Genomic DNA, 15,901 nt, shown 5'->3' on the forward strand with positions numbered 1-15,901 from the left:
TCTAAGGCTTTTGCCTCGTCCGTGGATATTATCAAGAAAACTGGAATTCAAGTACATAAGAAATCCAAACCATATTATTACATGAACATTGTTCACAAACTTGGCACACACTTACAAGCTAGTGCCTTATTAAGATATCAAGTACATAGCATCGTCTTTCATAAGCTAGTCTGTAAGTAGTGCAAAAGTTTAAGAACTAGTGCACTTTTATTCATAACACACCATAATAGTAGTAAAAGCACAAGTAAACATAAGCAAACACGCAAATCACAACTGTAATTTTGCCAACGACTTCCCTTGTCCCCGCTCATCCTTTGATAGTACCTTCGCAGATGTTCCACGTTCCAAGGATGCTCTAACTTCCGCCCGTCTGGGGCTTCCAGGTAGTAGGACCCTTGCCTTTTGCAGCTGATCACCCACGTAGGGTCCTTCCCACCGGGTCCCCGGTTTTCCATGAGCCGGGTTCCCGGTCGCCAAGGAGACCCTTTTAAGGACGAGGTCCCCCACACCGAACCGTCTCGGGTTTCACCATGGCGTCATCTTTGTCCGGCCATGAGATTTTTGTACCTTGCCGTCCGTTGTTCCGCATCCATTCTTACCTCATGGATAAGATCGAGGTCGAGGCGAAGTTGTTCCCCGTTGTCTTTCTCCCTGGTACTCCATCACTCGGTGACTCGCCATGTGGACCTCCGCCGGTATGACGGCTTCCCTCCCATAGGCTAGTTTGAACGGGGTCTCTCCCCGTTAGAGTTCGTGCGGTTGTCCCATAGGCCCCAAAGAACACCCGGTAGCCTCGTCCGGCCATATCCCTTTTGCCCTTCAAGCCGAGTCTTGATGATTTTCGAAGGGATCGGTTTGCTACTTCTACTTGCCCATTTGCTTGTGGATGGGAGGGTGAAGAGTAGTGATTCTTAATTCCAAAATGATTGCGAAGTCCCCGAAGGGTGCGTTGTCAAATTGACGCCCGTTGTCGAGGATACTAATACCCCGGGTACTCCGAACTCGCATAGGATGTTCTTCCATACGAAATTTTTCACGTTTCGCCGAGTGATTGCCGCAAGAGGCTCGCTTCTACCACTTGGTAAAGTAATCTATTCCAACCACCGAAATTTCATCTCGGATTCCTACGGGAAAGGACCCGGGATATCCGTGCCCCACCGTGCAAAGGGCCATGGGGCCGTCATTGGGGTCCGGTACTGCGACTACCGGCTCTAGGTACGTTGCTATAACGCTGGCATTGGTCACATACCTTGACATAGGCTTTAGCGTCTGCCTGCATTGTTGGCCAATAGTAGCCGGCACGGATAACCTTATGGACAAGGGACCTTGCCCCTGAATGATTTCCACACGATCCTTCATGAACTTCCCTTAGAACATAGTTTGACTCGTCAGGAGCCAAGCATCTTAAGTAGGGTTGGGAAAAGCCTCGCTTGTACAACACTTCATTAATGAGGACATACTTGGCCGACCTGACCCTCAACTTTCTCGCCTCATCCTTGTCCTCTGGAAGCCTCCCATCCTTGAGGTAAATTATTATCGGACTCATCCAATTCTCTCCTCCTCCTATCTGGCCGTATGTCGTGATGTCTTTACTCGGCATGTACTGGATGTCGTCGAACTCGTCTATGACCCCTGCCGAGGCGGCTTTTGCCAAGGCGTCTGCTTCTGCATTCTCCTCCCTGGGAAGTTGAATAAAACTTATGGCTGAAAATTTTCGGGCAAGGCGTTTCACTTTGTTAAGGTACTTCTTCATTCGATCCTCCTTGACATCACACATCCCATTTACTTGGTTGATGACCAGTTGAGAGTCTCCTTTGATTGTTAACGACTCCACCCCTAAGGACTTGGCCAATTCCAACCCCTTGAGTAGAGCCTCATACTCGTACTCGTTGTTGGTAGTTGGATACCGCGAGACGGCCGCATACTCCCGGCTTGTCACCTTCGGGGGACTTCGCATACAATTCCAATCCCTCCCGCATACATTGTGGACGATCCGTCTACATTTACCACCCACATTTCATTTCCTTCGTCCTTGTTCGTGTCATCCTGATCGGGGGTAAAATTCTGCAATGAAATCTACCAACGCTTGCGCTTTTATTGTGCTCCTCGGGAGTGTACGACATCGAACTCGGCCGAGCTCAACGGCCCACCTCATCAGCCCGGCCCGCAGACTTCCAACATGCTCATCGCCTTTTTTATGGGATGGTCTCGTTAGGACGTTGATGATGTGTGCTCGAAAATAATGTCTCGGCTTCCCCGGAAGCCGTGACTAACGCGAAGGCTAGTTTCTCCATCATCGGGTATCGTCCTTCTGCCCCTCTCATCGCGTGGCTTGTGTAATAGACCGGCCTCTGGACTCTTCCCTCTTCTCTGATCAACGCTGAGCTTACTGCGTGTGGGGACACTGCCAAGTACAAGTACAACTCTTCCCCAGGTATAGACGGACTCAACAATGAGGCCGTCATTAGATACGCCTTCAGGTCTTGGAAGGCCTTTTGACACTCGTCCGTCCATTCAAAAGCCTTCCTAAGGACTTTAAAGAAAGGTAAACATTTGTCAGTAGCTTTCGATACAAACCTGTTGAGGGCGGCGACTCGTCCAGTAAGAGACTGGACTTCCTTGATATTTCTCGGTGGCTCCATGTTCAGTATCGCCTGGATTTTATCCGGATTCGCCTCAATTCCCCTGTGCGACACCATAAACCCCAAGAACTTACCCGACGAAACTCCGAAAGCACACTTGCTCGAATTTAACTTCATGTGGTACCGTCACAACGTGTCAAAAGTCTCTTGAAGGTCTTCAAGATGTTTATCCTCGTCCTGGCTCTTCACCAGCATGTCGTCCACATAAACCTCCACATTTCGCCCGATTTGAGGACAGAACATATGGTTAACCAGCCTTTGGTAGGTCGCCCCTGCGTTCTTCAAACCGAAGGGCATAACCTTGTAGCAATACAACCCTTGGCTTGTGACGAATGAGGTCTTCTCCTGATCCGCTTCATTCATCTGAATCTGGTTGTACCACGAGAAAGCGTCCATGAAGCTAAGTATCCCGTGACACTCGCCGTCGAGTCCACTAATCCGGTCAATGCGTGGCAATGGGTAGCTATCCTTGGGGGCAAGCTTTGTTGAGATCGGTGAAGTCCACGCACATCCGCCACTTGCCATTGGCTTTTCTCGACCATGACTACGTTCGCCAACCAGTCCGGGTAATGAACTTCTCGGATAAACTTCGCGGCGACCAACTTCGCACCTCTTCCTTAACGGCATTATCTCGCTCGGGAGCAAAAACTCTTCTCTTCGACGCACCGTTTTCGAATAGGGACACACATTCCGTGGGTAATGACGTTTGGATCAATGCCGGGCATGTCCTCATGACGCCATGAGAAGACATCGAGGTTTTTCCTCGAACCGGACCAAGCGTGCTTTTGCCCTCTTCCATGCTCGCCCCAACTCGGTAGACTTCTCGGGCTGGTCATCGTCCAAAGGACGTCCTCTTAATGCTTCAAAGGGCTCGGCCCACAACCCTTTTTCCGTCTATACTCATCGTACGCATATGCTCGTCCATGGCCGGCATGGCTAGGTAGCATTCTCCGGCGACGGTGGTCTCCTTGTACCAGCCTACTCCGTGCTCGGTCGGGAATTTAATGGACAGTGGTAGGTAGAGGTTACCGCTTTCCAGTTGTTCAAAGTTGGCCTTCCAATAATTGCATTGTATGACGATGCACAATCAACAACAAGGAAATTCACTTCTTTGGGTATCTGCTTTGCGGATGCGTCCCGACGACTAGGCAACATGATGGTGCCCACAGTTGCACCTTCATTCCTCCGAATCCCACCAACGACGAGTTCACTTTGGTCGAAGCCGATCTCGTCCTAGCTTCATTTGTTGGAACGCGGGGTAGTAGAGAATGTCCGCAGAGTGCCATTGTCTATCAATACCCTCTAGTCATGTAGTCGGAGATGAGTAGGGTGATGACTATCGCGTCATCGTGTGGATGGTGAATTCGTCCCCGCCTCCTCGTCCGTGAAAGTAATGTACCGTTGAACGTCTACCTCCTCGTCCTAGGAGGTCGTCCGCACTGTTGGATGTTACTGCACCACCCTCGGTATGTCTTCCTTGATTTGGATGATCGCACCGTCGAGCCTTCCTCCTATAATTACCCTTATTTCTCCTAATGGGGGGCGTGATGATTCTTCCATCTTGGCCTTCATTTTCTCATCTCTCTCGGTCTCGTCCAAGGAAGTTCCTCAATTTCCCCTGTCTAATGAGATTTTCTATCTGTTGCTTCAAGTCAAAGCACTCGTCCGTATCATGCCGTGGTCCCTATGAAAACGGCGTACTTGCCTCCTATTACGCTTGTTGGGGTCTCCCTTCATTTTGTCCGGCCACTTCAAGGACGGATCATCCTTGATCCGCATAAGAACTGCTCCAACGGCATAGTCGTGGGCGTGTATTGCCGATTCCTTGCAGAACCGGCCTTCTTACCATCCTTATCTTTTCTCTCGTCTACCCGAACTTTCTTCGGACGAGGTCCCCGGTCCCCGGTAGCGATGGTGGCCCACCTCCGAGCGCTCTCGCCCTTTTCTTTTCTTGGCTATGATGGCGTCTTCGACATTCATATGTACGGGGCCGAATGGACAAGCTCGGCCATAGTACGTAGTTCCCGCTCGTAGAGCTTATGAATAAACAAGTCGAATTGACCCCATTGTGGAAAGCGGCCAACAATAGCTTGTCATCCATCTCGTCCACCGTTAAGGCTTCTCTCGTTAAACCGGGTGATAAAAGATCGCAAACTCTCATTGTCCTCTTGCTCTATGGTCAACGGGCTGAGGAGGAACGCTTGTGACGCCGTCCTCCAATGAAGTTGTTGACAAACAAACCTTACTCGGTTCTTCAAATGATCCCACCGAGCTCGGGGAATCTTGCTGAACCACACTCGCGCTGGTCCCTTGAGTGTGGTGGGAAAAGCTCTGCACATGATCTCGTCTAGGACCCCCTGCAGATGCATGGTCATCTTGAAAGTTGCAATGTGATCGCAGGGGTCGCGATTTCCATCGTACGAGTCTAGAGAAGGCATTTTGAACTTTGGGGGTAGAGGGTAGGTGACCGTTGATTTGGAGGCCGTGGAAAGGGGAGTCCGTTCGGTGGACCATATCATCTACTGGGTTTGCTCGCCTCATGTTTTCCCTCATTTCATCCATGGCTTTTCTCATCTGGTCCATTTCTTTTTCCAAGTGCGACACCCTTCTTGAAGCGGTACCCTTTGTTTGATCTTCGGACTCTACATTCTCCTCTCCTCCTTCCCCGACTTGGGGCCCTTCCTCCATGTGTCCTTGACGCCGCCTCCGAAGTTGATTTCCTTATTCAATTCCCCGGTTCGACGCGTCGGGCCATAGCGGCGGCCATGGATTGTATGTGCCGCATAGAAGGCGGTTGCATTACAGTGCCGATCTCGTCACGAAGGGGATTGCCGGAAGCATCCCTACTCTCCCGGTGGCACAGGCCGGTAGCCCTTGATCTTGTTCGAACCATTCAACCTTTTGTCCGGGATAGAATAACAAGTTTACCTTTCCCACGACGGCGCCAACGATGATGCCAAGAAAATCGGTAGAGCGGATGCTTCGGACTTGAAAGGACTACGGGTTCTTTCAACGGCCCGAAGAAAGAAAAGCGTATCAAAGGCGGACCGTGGCTGCCGTCAAAATCCTCCGATGGTAAAGTTAGTTTTCCCTCTAAGTAATCTGAGTTCCAACTTTATTGAGTAAAAACTGAACATACCTTTACCTAGTCCGAATCGGCCTTATATAGTGCCTTCATAGACGGTTATCGAAATAGGAACCTCTCCTGGATTCGAGGCTTAAACGTAACTGCCATAACCGTCCAGGAGTTACACTTCTATTTCACAACGGATACATGACCGTTATGCGTGGGATAAGGGATTGTCACATTATATTCGGAGATTCTCCCAAGTATGGTGCCCTCGTCCTGAATTTCCTTCGTCGAGTGCACCTGCTGATCCCAAGTGTAAAATCCTAGTCCATGGATCTTCACGTGGACGAGTCCTCTCAGGGTAGGTTGTGCGCATCCCACGGACGAGGGATGTAGCTTCGCTATCACCCTCTGGACGCCCTTGTTCGTTACCCTCGTCTTGAGGATAACTTCTGGACGGCTGCCGAGGTGATGACCGTCCGTGGACGGTTTGGGTGGTTTGAGTGTTTTCATCCCACATCAATTGTAATTCACGCCAACGTGTATATGAAGAACTCTTGCGCTACACGTTAAGCCTTGATTGAAAATTCATATAAGGAAAAGAACTCTAAGAGATACAAAATTTCACGAGTCACTCTCCTAGAAGGAAATGATTACTTGACCAAGGCGAGAATCTCGGCCCTACGCTACTATATATACTCCAAAACCCTCATGCGCAGTACGCACATTTGACTCAACTCTAGCACTTTAGGGTTGAAAAGAAATTCTAACTTGACTTTCGAGGGTTTTTTGGCCGCACCAGTCTTTTCCTTTTAGGTCTCTTTGTTTTCTGTTTGCAGGTTTGATTCGAGTTGGAGAGTGCTCGCAACTTATTGGTGATATTTTCGACATCATCAGATTACATCTTATTCTTATATGAATATCTTCCATACTTGCAAAATTTTTAAAAATATTAAAAATCAATAATTATGTCATTAATAAATTGTTTAAAATTAAATTGCATGTTTCTGTAATTTAAAAGTATGTATAAGATATAAACTTAGAGATAATATAGTAAATAATATCCAATTGACACAAAATTTAACATATATATTAAAAACTTAAAGAACATGCAATTTAACGGTTAAATTTTTAAAATATATATTAATGTTTATCTCATTAAGTAAGATTGTAGTCTTAAACTATATACTTTAAGTATTAATTGATTTTTAAAAAAATTTTAAAATTGTGTTTTTTTTTTTAAATTTTAAAATTGTGTTTTCAAACACGCACATAATTAAGGGTGTGTACAATAACAATTAATGATAATTATTTATAAATAAATGTGTGGGTTGATTAGTCTTGACTGAGTTATTGATACAGAAATTTAATTTAAAAAAAGGACAAGAGGATGAATCTATCACGTGAAACTGGTATACGATGTTGGAGGGAGGCGTGTGTGTGTTAATAAATGTGACGAAATCAATGTAGTTGATTGGGGAAGGTTCCATTCTATTATGTACGCGTGAAGGAATTGACATTATTATGACTTTGAAAAATATGGGAGATTAGTCTTCTTTTTTTTTTTTATAGAAAAAATTAGTCCACCTCTACATTATTAAACACACACATTAAAACTTGTAATTGATAGAACATAAGAATAGGACATAAGATTTTCTTTTCTATTCCACTCAATTTATTTAAATTAGCCCCATCACAAGCGCTTTGTGCGTGCCATGAGACTTTTTTTTAATGGTCCTATTTTGTAAAAAATAAACTGTATTTAATTATTTTATATATATATAATTTTTATTTTAAAAATCTAATTTATAAGTGAATAAATTAATTTAAAAATTAATAAGAGAGTGGTCCTATTTTTTAGGCAATGTTTTAGTAGGAATTAGAGTTGCATTTTTACTGGATTTTTCTTTAGTTTTGTTTCTTGTTAAACATAGGACTGTAGGGGCATTTTTAAACTAAAAAAATGAGGAATACAAATAGGAAAAGTTCCTTAAATAGTAATATAGATGACGTATTTTAAGTCAAGAGTCCATAAATTTCAACATCACCCTATCAATTTTAAGAGTTTTGAGGTGTCTCAATCCCTAGAGCTAGAGGCCATGTATCAAATGTAATTCAATTTCTTGCTGTTAATTTTAGTACAAAATCTGTATGTACACACAATGTTTTGTCATTCTATTACCAATTTTACAATTTAATTAAAAAGTGCACTTCCTTTTAGAAATCGGCAATTCATTGTCATTTTTTAACTTTTTTTATTTTTGAATAATTCAGCAATCACATTGCCAATTTTGTATTTTTAAAAAATAAATTTTGTTTAAGAAATCAACAATCATATTGCTAATTAAAATAAAATAGTTTTTTTAGGAGCTTGGCAAAAGCATTGCCAATTTTTTTAAAAAGAAAATCCTTTATTTTAAAGAATTCAACAATATTATTCTTACTTTTTTTTTTTTACCAATTTTTACACTATTTTGAATTTCCTCAAAATTGTTTGCAATTTTAAAAGTAAAAAACTCAAAAAGTTTATTGAATGATACTATATTTTACCAACACTGTCGTTAGCTGTACTCCACAAATAAATAAATTGGATGACAAATGAGAAAGGGAGAATAAAAGCAAGATGCTAGAGCTTTTTTAACAATGCGAATGTGCCACCTGGCTAAACTATTTTTGCATTGCCCATTTTATAATATATATTTTTTTCTTTCTATTGATAATGAGAGAGAAAGAAGAAACAACAGCTGGTGAGCTGCCTGTGATTCCAATGCAGCAATGCTATGCAACTTTTGCTTTAGACAGAATGCACCCACCTTATGCTTATGCAAAAGCGATTTTGGGTCGAAAAAAGGTATTATAGTTATTTGCTGCTACTACAATATTTTTTTATAATCATAATAATGAGAAAATAAACATCAGTAATTAATTGAATTAATTGGATTCAGAGTCTGAAAATAAGAAACACCTTTATATCTCAAATCTAAAAACTCTTTATCATTGTATTTACAAATTACAAGATAGCTTATACACTAAGTAATTTTTCAATTATAGCCTTTTATTGTAGAAGTTCTGCCTATGGTTAAAAAAAAGCCCAAAATCTGATGGGTGATAACTGTGTCATCGTTTATACCCAAAAAAAAAAAAAAAAAAAAAAAAATATATATATATATATATATATATATATATATATATATATATATATATATATATATATATATATATATATATATAAAAGAGATAACTGTGTCATCAAAATTGACCGAATAAAATAAGGCATTATAGTCCAAGAACATTCATTATTTTCTTCTATAAAAAAATAAAATAAAATAAAAGAAAGAAAGAAAAGAACTTTCATTATCTCAGGTGGTCCATCTGAGCGTCTAGAGTGATGAAGTTTCAACGGACAGAAGCTGAGGGTTGGAAGTAATAGATTCATGACAAGTTTACCCTTCTATAGTTCAAAATGAAAAATTTCAACTCTCAAATGCCATATGAAAGACACATTTACTAGAGCTCTACAACAATTTTTACATTCATCTAAGTTGTACTACCATATTTGTTGTCCACTACTTGCAATTAGTAGACAAATAGAAACTACATAACCAAAAAATAAAAAATAAAGCAGACAAATTAGAAACCACATTCTCATGAACAAGATGCAAAGAAATGATGACAGAAGAACTACAAATCCATAGGGCAAGTATATTTATAAATATGTATCTACAAAGCTTAATTTTAGTGTAGTAAAGGATACAACATTCATGCTTCTATATTCCATACTGCATATGAATGATGCAGCTGCTAGAACCCTTTCAGTAACTTTTACATTCAAAGTAATATATTTGCATCCGCAGTATAAAATTAGGAACTACATTCTCAATACATCTAAAGAAATGATGATAAACCGATTACAATCCCACAGGGTGAAACTCAAAGATTCAAATGTCATAGTAGTTAGTACTACAGAAGTGTAGAGCAAACAAATATCATACATAGCCTTAATGTGGCACAACAATTTGGCCAAAAGTAAAGAAGCATTATAACAAATCCCATTTGCTTTGCCTCTCTATTATAAACTAAAATTCTGTGTCAATGATAAAAGCAGTCATTTTTCAGAATATCTGTTTATAGAGAAACAGCAAGGCCATAGAGCACCATGAACCCACTATTCAACTTTCTAATAAGAAAATGACAAGTTCTACAGATCCGTATAGCCAACGGGCCCTAGCTCAAATAGCACCTCCTAATAGGTTCATTACCCAACAGGTGGGTGTGTACTTATTATTATTATTATTATTTTTTAAAAGCCTATAAAAGAGAGGCCACAACATATCACTGCCAGCACTATCTGGTGGCAAAGACAATGTTATATAATTGTATTATTCATTCTACACAGATCTATATGAATAATCATTATATCATTATCCAAAATGATCTTTCATTTTGGATAATGATACAAATGATCTTTCATCTTACCAAATGGAGTGCACCTCTGTCTGTTGGAAGGGTGAATGTGAAATCATTTTCCTTCCTCTCAACAGGGACCAGGATTTTATCAATGGCAGTCACTTGGCCATGTGGTATTCAAAAGGAAATCATAAATAAAATTTAAGGAGTTGAAAGTAACAACAAGAAGTCATAGTATTATAATGATGCCATAGAACCTATCCAAAGTTTTTATCCAACAGCTTGTTATTCAAGGAAATAAGAGCAGTAAATCCTCTACACTTAATAGTGCTAGAATTCAAACAAGTGCCCTAAAGTATATTAGTTTTTCAAACCTCAAAATCAAATAGGAAACAATCTTCCATTTCATGGTGCAAGAAAAGAAATTGACTAAATGGCTAGACCTGTTTTCCAAATTGGTGTCTAACCTATTTGAACCTATATCTCAGGAGGTTGAATCCAAATTCTTTCAGGCCTATCTTTAGTAACCCGTGGATAAACCGTACATTGATAACTTTGCTCAGTCTCCAATGAGTAATAGGAACTGTAAGGATCACGGTGATAATAAATCCTCTCTGCAAAACCCGAAGTTTCTCCTTCTGCTGAAACTGAGAACGAGGTACAGCCGAGAAATAATGCTTGACATCCCAATGCATGCGTCCTATCCCAAGTCTTTTCTGACCAATCAAATTTGAAAACTTTGAAGCACTTAGAACCAGAAGGACACACTAACCAGAGCTGACCATTAGACTCTACCATATGAGCCCTTGAGGTAAACATTTCCCCAGGAATCAAATTCACATCTGTGAGCAAGCTCCAGTCACTGTCTGCAACACAAAAGGCCCCCAAAGCTCCTTCACTAAAAACACAGTAAAAAGTTCCATTACTGTAAACCACATCCTCAACTGCCTTTTTAGGACCAATAAATTTGACTGTGCTGCTCCATTTGCGATCACCTGGTTGACATGTGCTTAGACACATTTTGCTACTGCTTTTGGAACTTTGTATTGCAAAGCAAACACAATCAGGAGAAGTTGGAACTGAGGAAAACGTACTTCGATTGAAGCCAATATCAAGATCAGGTAGTTTGATTATACTCTTGCTATAAGGATTGTAGAAGAATGACAACGTAGATTTCTGTAAAAGCAACCAACCAAATCTTGAAGCACATATGACTGCACCATGTAAATCATTCAACTCTTCTCTCCGAAGTTTGTTGTGAGTGACATGACTTCGGTTGACAATTGGAAGGTGAAAGCTACATACACTGTAGACATTTTTGTCATCATAAGTCCAACTGTGTTCCATAAGCCATGGAAGATTCTTATAAAGTGGAACAACCTGAGCTTGTCGCCAATTCTTACAAACGAGACGAAAGCATAATTGTTCAATAAAATCAAGTCGTTCGGCAATTATATTCAAAACATCGACTGGAAGATCAGACCACCGTCTAAATTCTTCTCTGTTTCCCTCAAAACCACCTAGGTGCTCCTCTAGTCTCCTCATCACCATTGCTCTATCCATTGAACTATCCTTCCAACAATTCCACTTCACCAGTTCCAAAAAGATCAACACATATGTTACCTTCGCACCCAATCAAATTCCAAGTACCTGGATCACAATCAGAAAGTGCTATAGTCTTTGGTCTAAAAATCCCATAAACATACATACATACATACATACATGGTAACAAAATTCGTGGCATCTTTTTCTTTGTGGTGTCACATGTCTGTGGTTCAAACCTCATATCCCATTATCTACCCATCTAAACAATTAATTGAAGCATTTGCAAACCCAAATTCAAGAATCTAAAACCAACATGCTGTGTTAAACAACAAAACAACAATATGGAAAGTGAAGTAACAGAATTAGCAACTGAAAAATGAAGGGTATCTAAAAGAGTGTGATAATTACCTCAAGTTTTTGGCTTTGGGCGCAGTCAGCACTCTGGTGCAGTGGGTTTCTCCCAGATGTCACTCAAAGCAAAGCAAAGCAAAGCAAAGGGTTTGAGCTTTCTCTGTCTTCTGCTGATTTGGGTTTTGCGAACGAATATGAGACCAAAATATATGTATTTTGATTTGTTTTAGATTTAGATTGCTTCTACCTTAAGGCTTGAGTGATGCTATTTTGACCAGAGTTTGTTGGTAAACTTTGATCAACCCGAAGGTCCCGTTAAAAAATTAACGGTAGGAGCAAGGTTACAAGAGGGTCCCGTTAAAAAATCAACGATAGGAGCAAGGTTAGCAAGAGGGGTCCCGTTAAATTAGCAATTCCTCTTTTAGTATTAGTTTTACTTTTAAGAGGATTCCACTCCTCTTTTTTCTTTTCCTTTTTTTAATGGAGAGAATTCTTAATTCCTAGTGTTTTTTAAAAAAATGCTACATTCACAATAAATTATATATGGTCAGTAATTATTGATTTTAATTTGAATTCATAATTTAAAATTATTTTTTTACCCATTCATAACAATCAATAATAATCTACCACTTAGGATTTATGGTAAAAATATTGTAAATATAGTATTTATCTATTTTTTGGGCCACACTATTCAACTTTTACAAATTAGATTTATCCAAAATAATATTATTATTTCAATATATTGAGCTAAATTTATTATTTGTCAATTCTAATGTTATCAAATCTAATTCATGTTACCAAAATTTAGGATACTTTATTATTAATTTCATTGTAATTAAATGTTTACAAATTAGATAAATCCAAGTTAAACACTGTCAATATATTCTTTTAAAAAAATAAAGAGGTTGACGAAAAAAATTATACATATTTTGGATTATAGGGCTCAAATCTCAATTCTCAAAATGAGTCTTAAAATTTTCGAAGGATAATTTTTTTTTCATATAATTTATTTTATAACTCAATTGACATTTTTAAGTATTTTTAAGGAGGAGATCAAAATTCTCTAAAGTTTTTAGGGTACTCTACAATGTAAAGTCTCTTAAATCTTAATATTTCATTTATAATAAAAGTTCAAGATATTAACTGTTTATCACACGTTAGGCTTCCACTATAATAATCATGACTAAAACACACACACACGCAACTCAAACTTACAGTTTGTTGTGGTTTTTTCCCCTATGATTTTCTCATTTATCCGCAAGCACCACAACCAATAAAATAGATTGAATCAAAAGGCTAAGTATGTATTTAGCATTAATTATTTTTATTAGCTTATTTTTGCTACTATTTATGAGTTCTATTGTACTAATTCAGCTAACTTTTAGCTTTATCTACAGTACTTTCAGTAAAAAAAATTTCACAGTTTTAGCTAATTAAGCTGTTCCCAAATGGACACGTTTGCAATCAAAAGATTGTGCATGTATAATCCTTGGGATTTTTTTTTTCCTTGAAAGGGAAGTTCAGACCAAAACAAATTTCTTCTCCATACGAAGTGTGTGTTTGGTACAAATTAAAAAGTTAGTTTTTTTTTACTATTCAACTTATTTTGCTACTATTCATGAGTTCTATAACACTTTTTGATACTATTTATAGGTCCTACTATACTATTTCAGCTATTTTTTAGTTTTATCTACCGTACTTTCAAAAAAATAAAAAATCAATTTTAGCTAAACAAGATGTTCCCAAACAAACATGAAGAGCATTAAATCTCATACAATGGGCAACCCAGCATCTTGTTTGGTTGCTCTGAAAATGCATCAAAAGACCATTTGATCCAATAAAAAGAATTTCAATGGACAATTAAAAAATCAATAATGAAAATCAATGGATTATTTGGTTGGTGACAACAGTTTTCAATGTTTAAGTAACATTATATGTATTTTCACAAACTTTTTCACCTACACATATTTCTAAAAAATACAAATAACGTGAGTAGAACAACATTATCAAACGGGCCCAATTCTCTTACTTTCCCTAAATTTTGCTTAGCAACAAAACAAAAGGATTGCATAACCCCAAGCCCCACCTCGATGGGAGTTGGATTGACTCTGCTTCAGTGTTTTGGCAATCTTGGGTTGTTTTGTTTGGCTCTTGTAAGCTTCATTTAAGATTTTTTTTTTTTGGGTGGGGGGGGGGGGGTTTAATTGGATTATTAAAATGGAGTACTAACATGGCAACATCTTAGTCTTTTATTACTATAAAGAAAATGTCACAACATCTTAGTCTTTTATTATAAAGGAAATGCTATGATTTAAGGAACTTTATGTGGTAGAGACTAGAGAGTAACCTAAATTTTTTAAATTTTTTATGGGACCCTAAGAACTCTTGATCCTCTAGGAAAACCCTCAAGATTCAAATCCTTCGCATTCAACTATAAAATAATAATAAAATAACTATAAAATAATAAATAATAATAATTGACTGAGGAAAGAATTTTGTTTTTAAACCCTTCATATTGCCCAACATAGAAAACTACCCCAAGAGCTGCCTCCCCCCTTCTTATTCTGATTCAACTTCTCTCTCTCTCTCAACAACCCCTCCCACCGACCCATCATTCCATAGCCACCGGTCCATTTCTTCTCAAAAGGAAGCTCTTGCTCTTAGTTATATTAATATCTTTTTTGTCGTTTTTTTAATTAACAAATGCATAGTTTTAACTTTTAAGTATATTTATTAACATGTATCTACAAATCTTAATTTTAGTGTTGTAAAGGATGCAGACATTTTAGCAAAACTTTAGGGGAGCATATTTCATTTTTCTATATTCCATAACCAAAGCTCTAATTGCACATGAATGGAGCAGCTGCTGGAGCTCTAACTGCAATTTTTATGTTCATAGTAATATATTTGCGTCCACTGACAACAATGAGTATACAATTTTGTTTTTCTTTGTTTTTTGTTTTTTGTTTTTTTTTTTTGTTTTGTTTTGTTTTTGTTTTTTTTCTGAAAAATCAATCAGTATTCAATTAGGAACTAGCATTCTCAATACATATAAAGAAATGATGACAAACCAATTACAAATCCACAGGGTAAAACTCAAGGATTCAAATGCCATAGTTATTTATTACTACAAAAGTATAAACCAAACAAATATCATACATAGCCTTAATGTAAAACAACAATTTGGCCAACAGGTAGAGAAGCATTATGGATTGTTTCCGTTATAGCCAATCCCATTTGCATTGCCTCTCCATTATAAACTTAAATTCTGTGTCAATGTTAAAAGCAGTAATTCTCAGATTATATATTTATAGAGAAACAGCAAGGCCGTATAGCTCCATGAACCCACTCTTGGATTCAACTTTCTAATAAAAAAAAGGGCAAGTTCTGCTGATCCATATAGCTAATGAACCATAGCTTCGCTCTGTTTGTTTCAACAATGATGTTTTCTAGAAAATAAGTTATTTTCTAAATAGCATTTTCTATAAAACTATCTCATTTTCCAATGTTTGGTAGCAACTTTAAATGAGTTGAAAAACAACCTCCTAACTTCCCTTATTTAGCTTACTGTGAAATAGAGTTGTTTTCCAAAAAAATTTAATGGAAAACAATCTCAAAAAATAAGTCATATTTTTTATGTTGACTAAAGATAGATTTCCTTTGACTCATATTTTTTTATGCTACCAAACACTGAAAAATAAGGAAAACTATCTTTACACAAGGTTTTCCATTGAAACAAACGAAGCGATCTCTGTCTGCCAGAAGGAAGAATGTGAAATCATTTTCCTTCCTCCCAACTGGGATCAGGATTTTATCAATGGCAGTCACTTGGACATGAAGTACTCAGAAAGGTCAAAATCACTAATAAAATGTAAGGACTTGAAAG

At 38.6% G+C, this 15,901-nt stretch overlaps 1 protein-coding gene across 1 annotated transcript; it reads right to left on the reverse strand.

Moving 5' to 3' along the window:
• Positions 1-10,335: 10,335 nt before the first annotated feature.
• LOC142640608 (F-box protein At3g56470-like) lies at positions 10,336-12,208 on the reverse strand. Its single transcript, XM_075814785.1, has 2 exons — positions 12,073-12,208; positions 10,336-11,769 (listed from the first exon to the last, which is right to left on the reverse strand). Exon 2 carries the CDS (start codon positions 11,680-11,682, stop codon positions 10,597-10,599), a length of 1,086 nt encoding a protein of 361 aa, XP_075670900.1. The 5' UTR covers positions 11,683-11,769; positions 12,073-12,208; the 3' UTR covers positions 10,336-10,596.
• Between the last annotated feature and the right edge of the window lie 3,693 nt (positions 12,209-15,901).

The sequence above is a fragment of the Castanea sativa genome, chromosome 1 (genome assembly GCF_040712315.1).
Source record: "Castanea sativa cultivar Marrone di Chiusa Pesio chromosome 1, ASM4071231v1".
Taxonomy (NCBI): domain Eukaryota; kingdom Viridiplantae; phylum Streptophyta; class Magnoliopsida; order Fagales; family Fagaceae; genus Castanea; species Castanea sativa.

Bases quoted from the DNA above. Each gene is read 5' to 3' on its own strand.
- LOC142640608 (XM_075814785.1), bottom strand. From the start codon at position 11,682: ATGGATAGAGCAATGGTGATGAGGAGACTAGAGGAGCACCTAGGTGGT.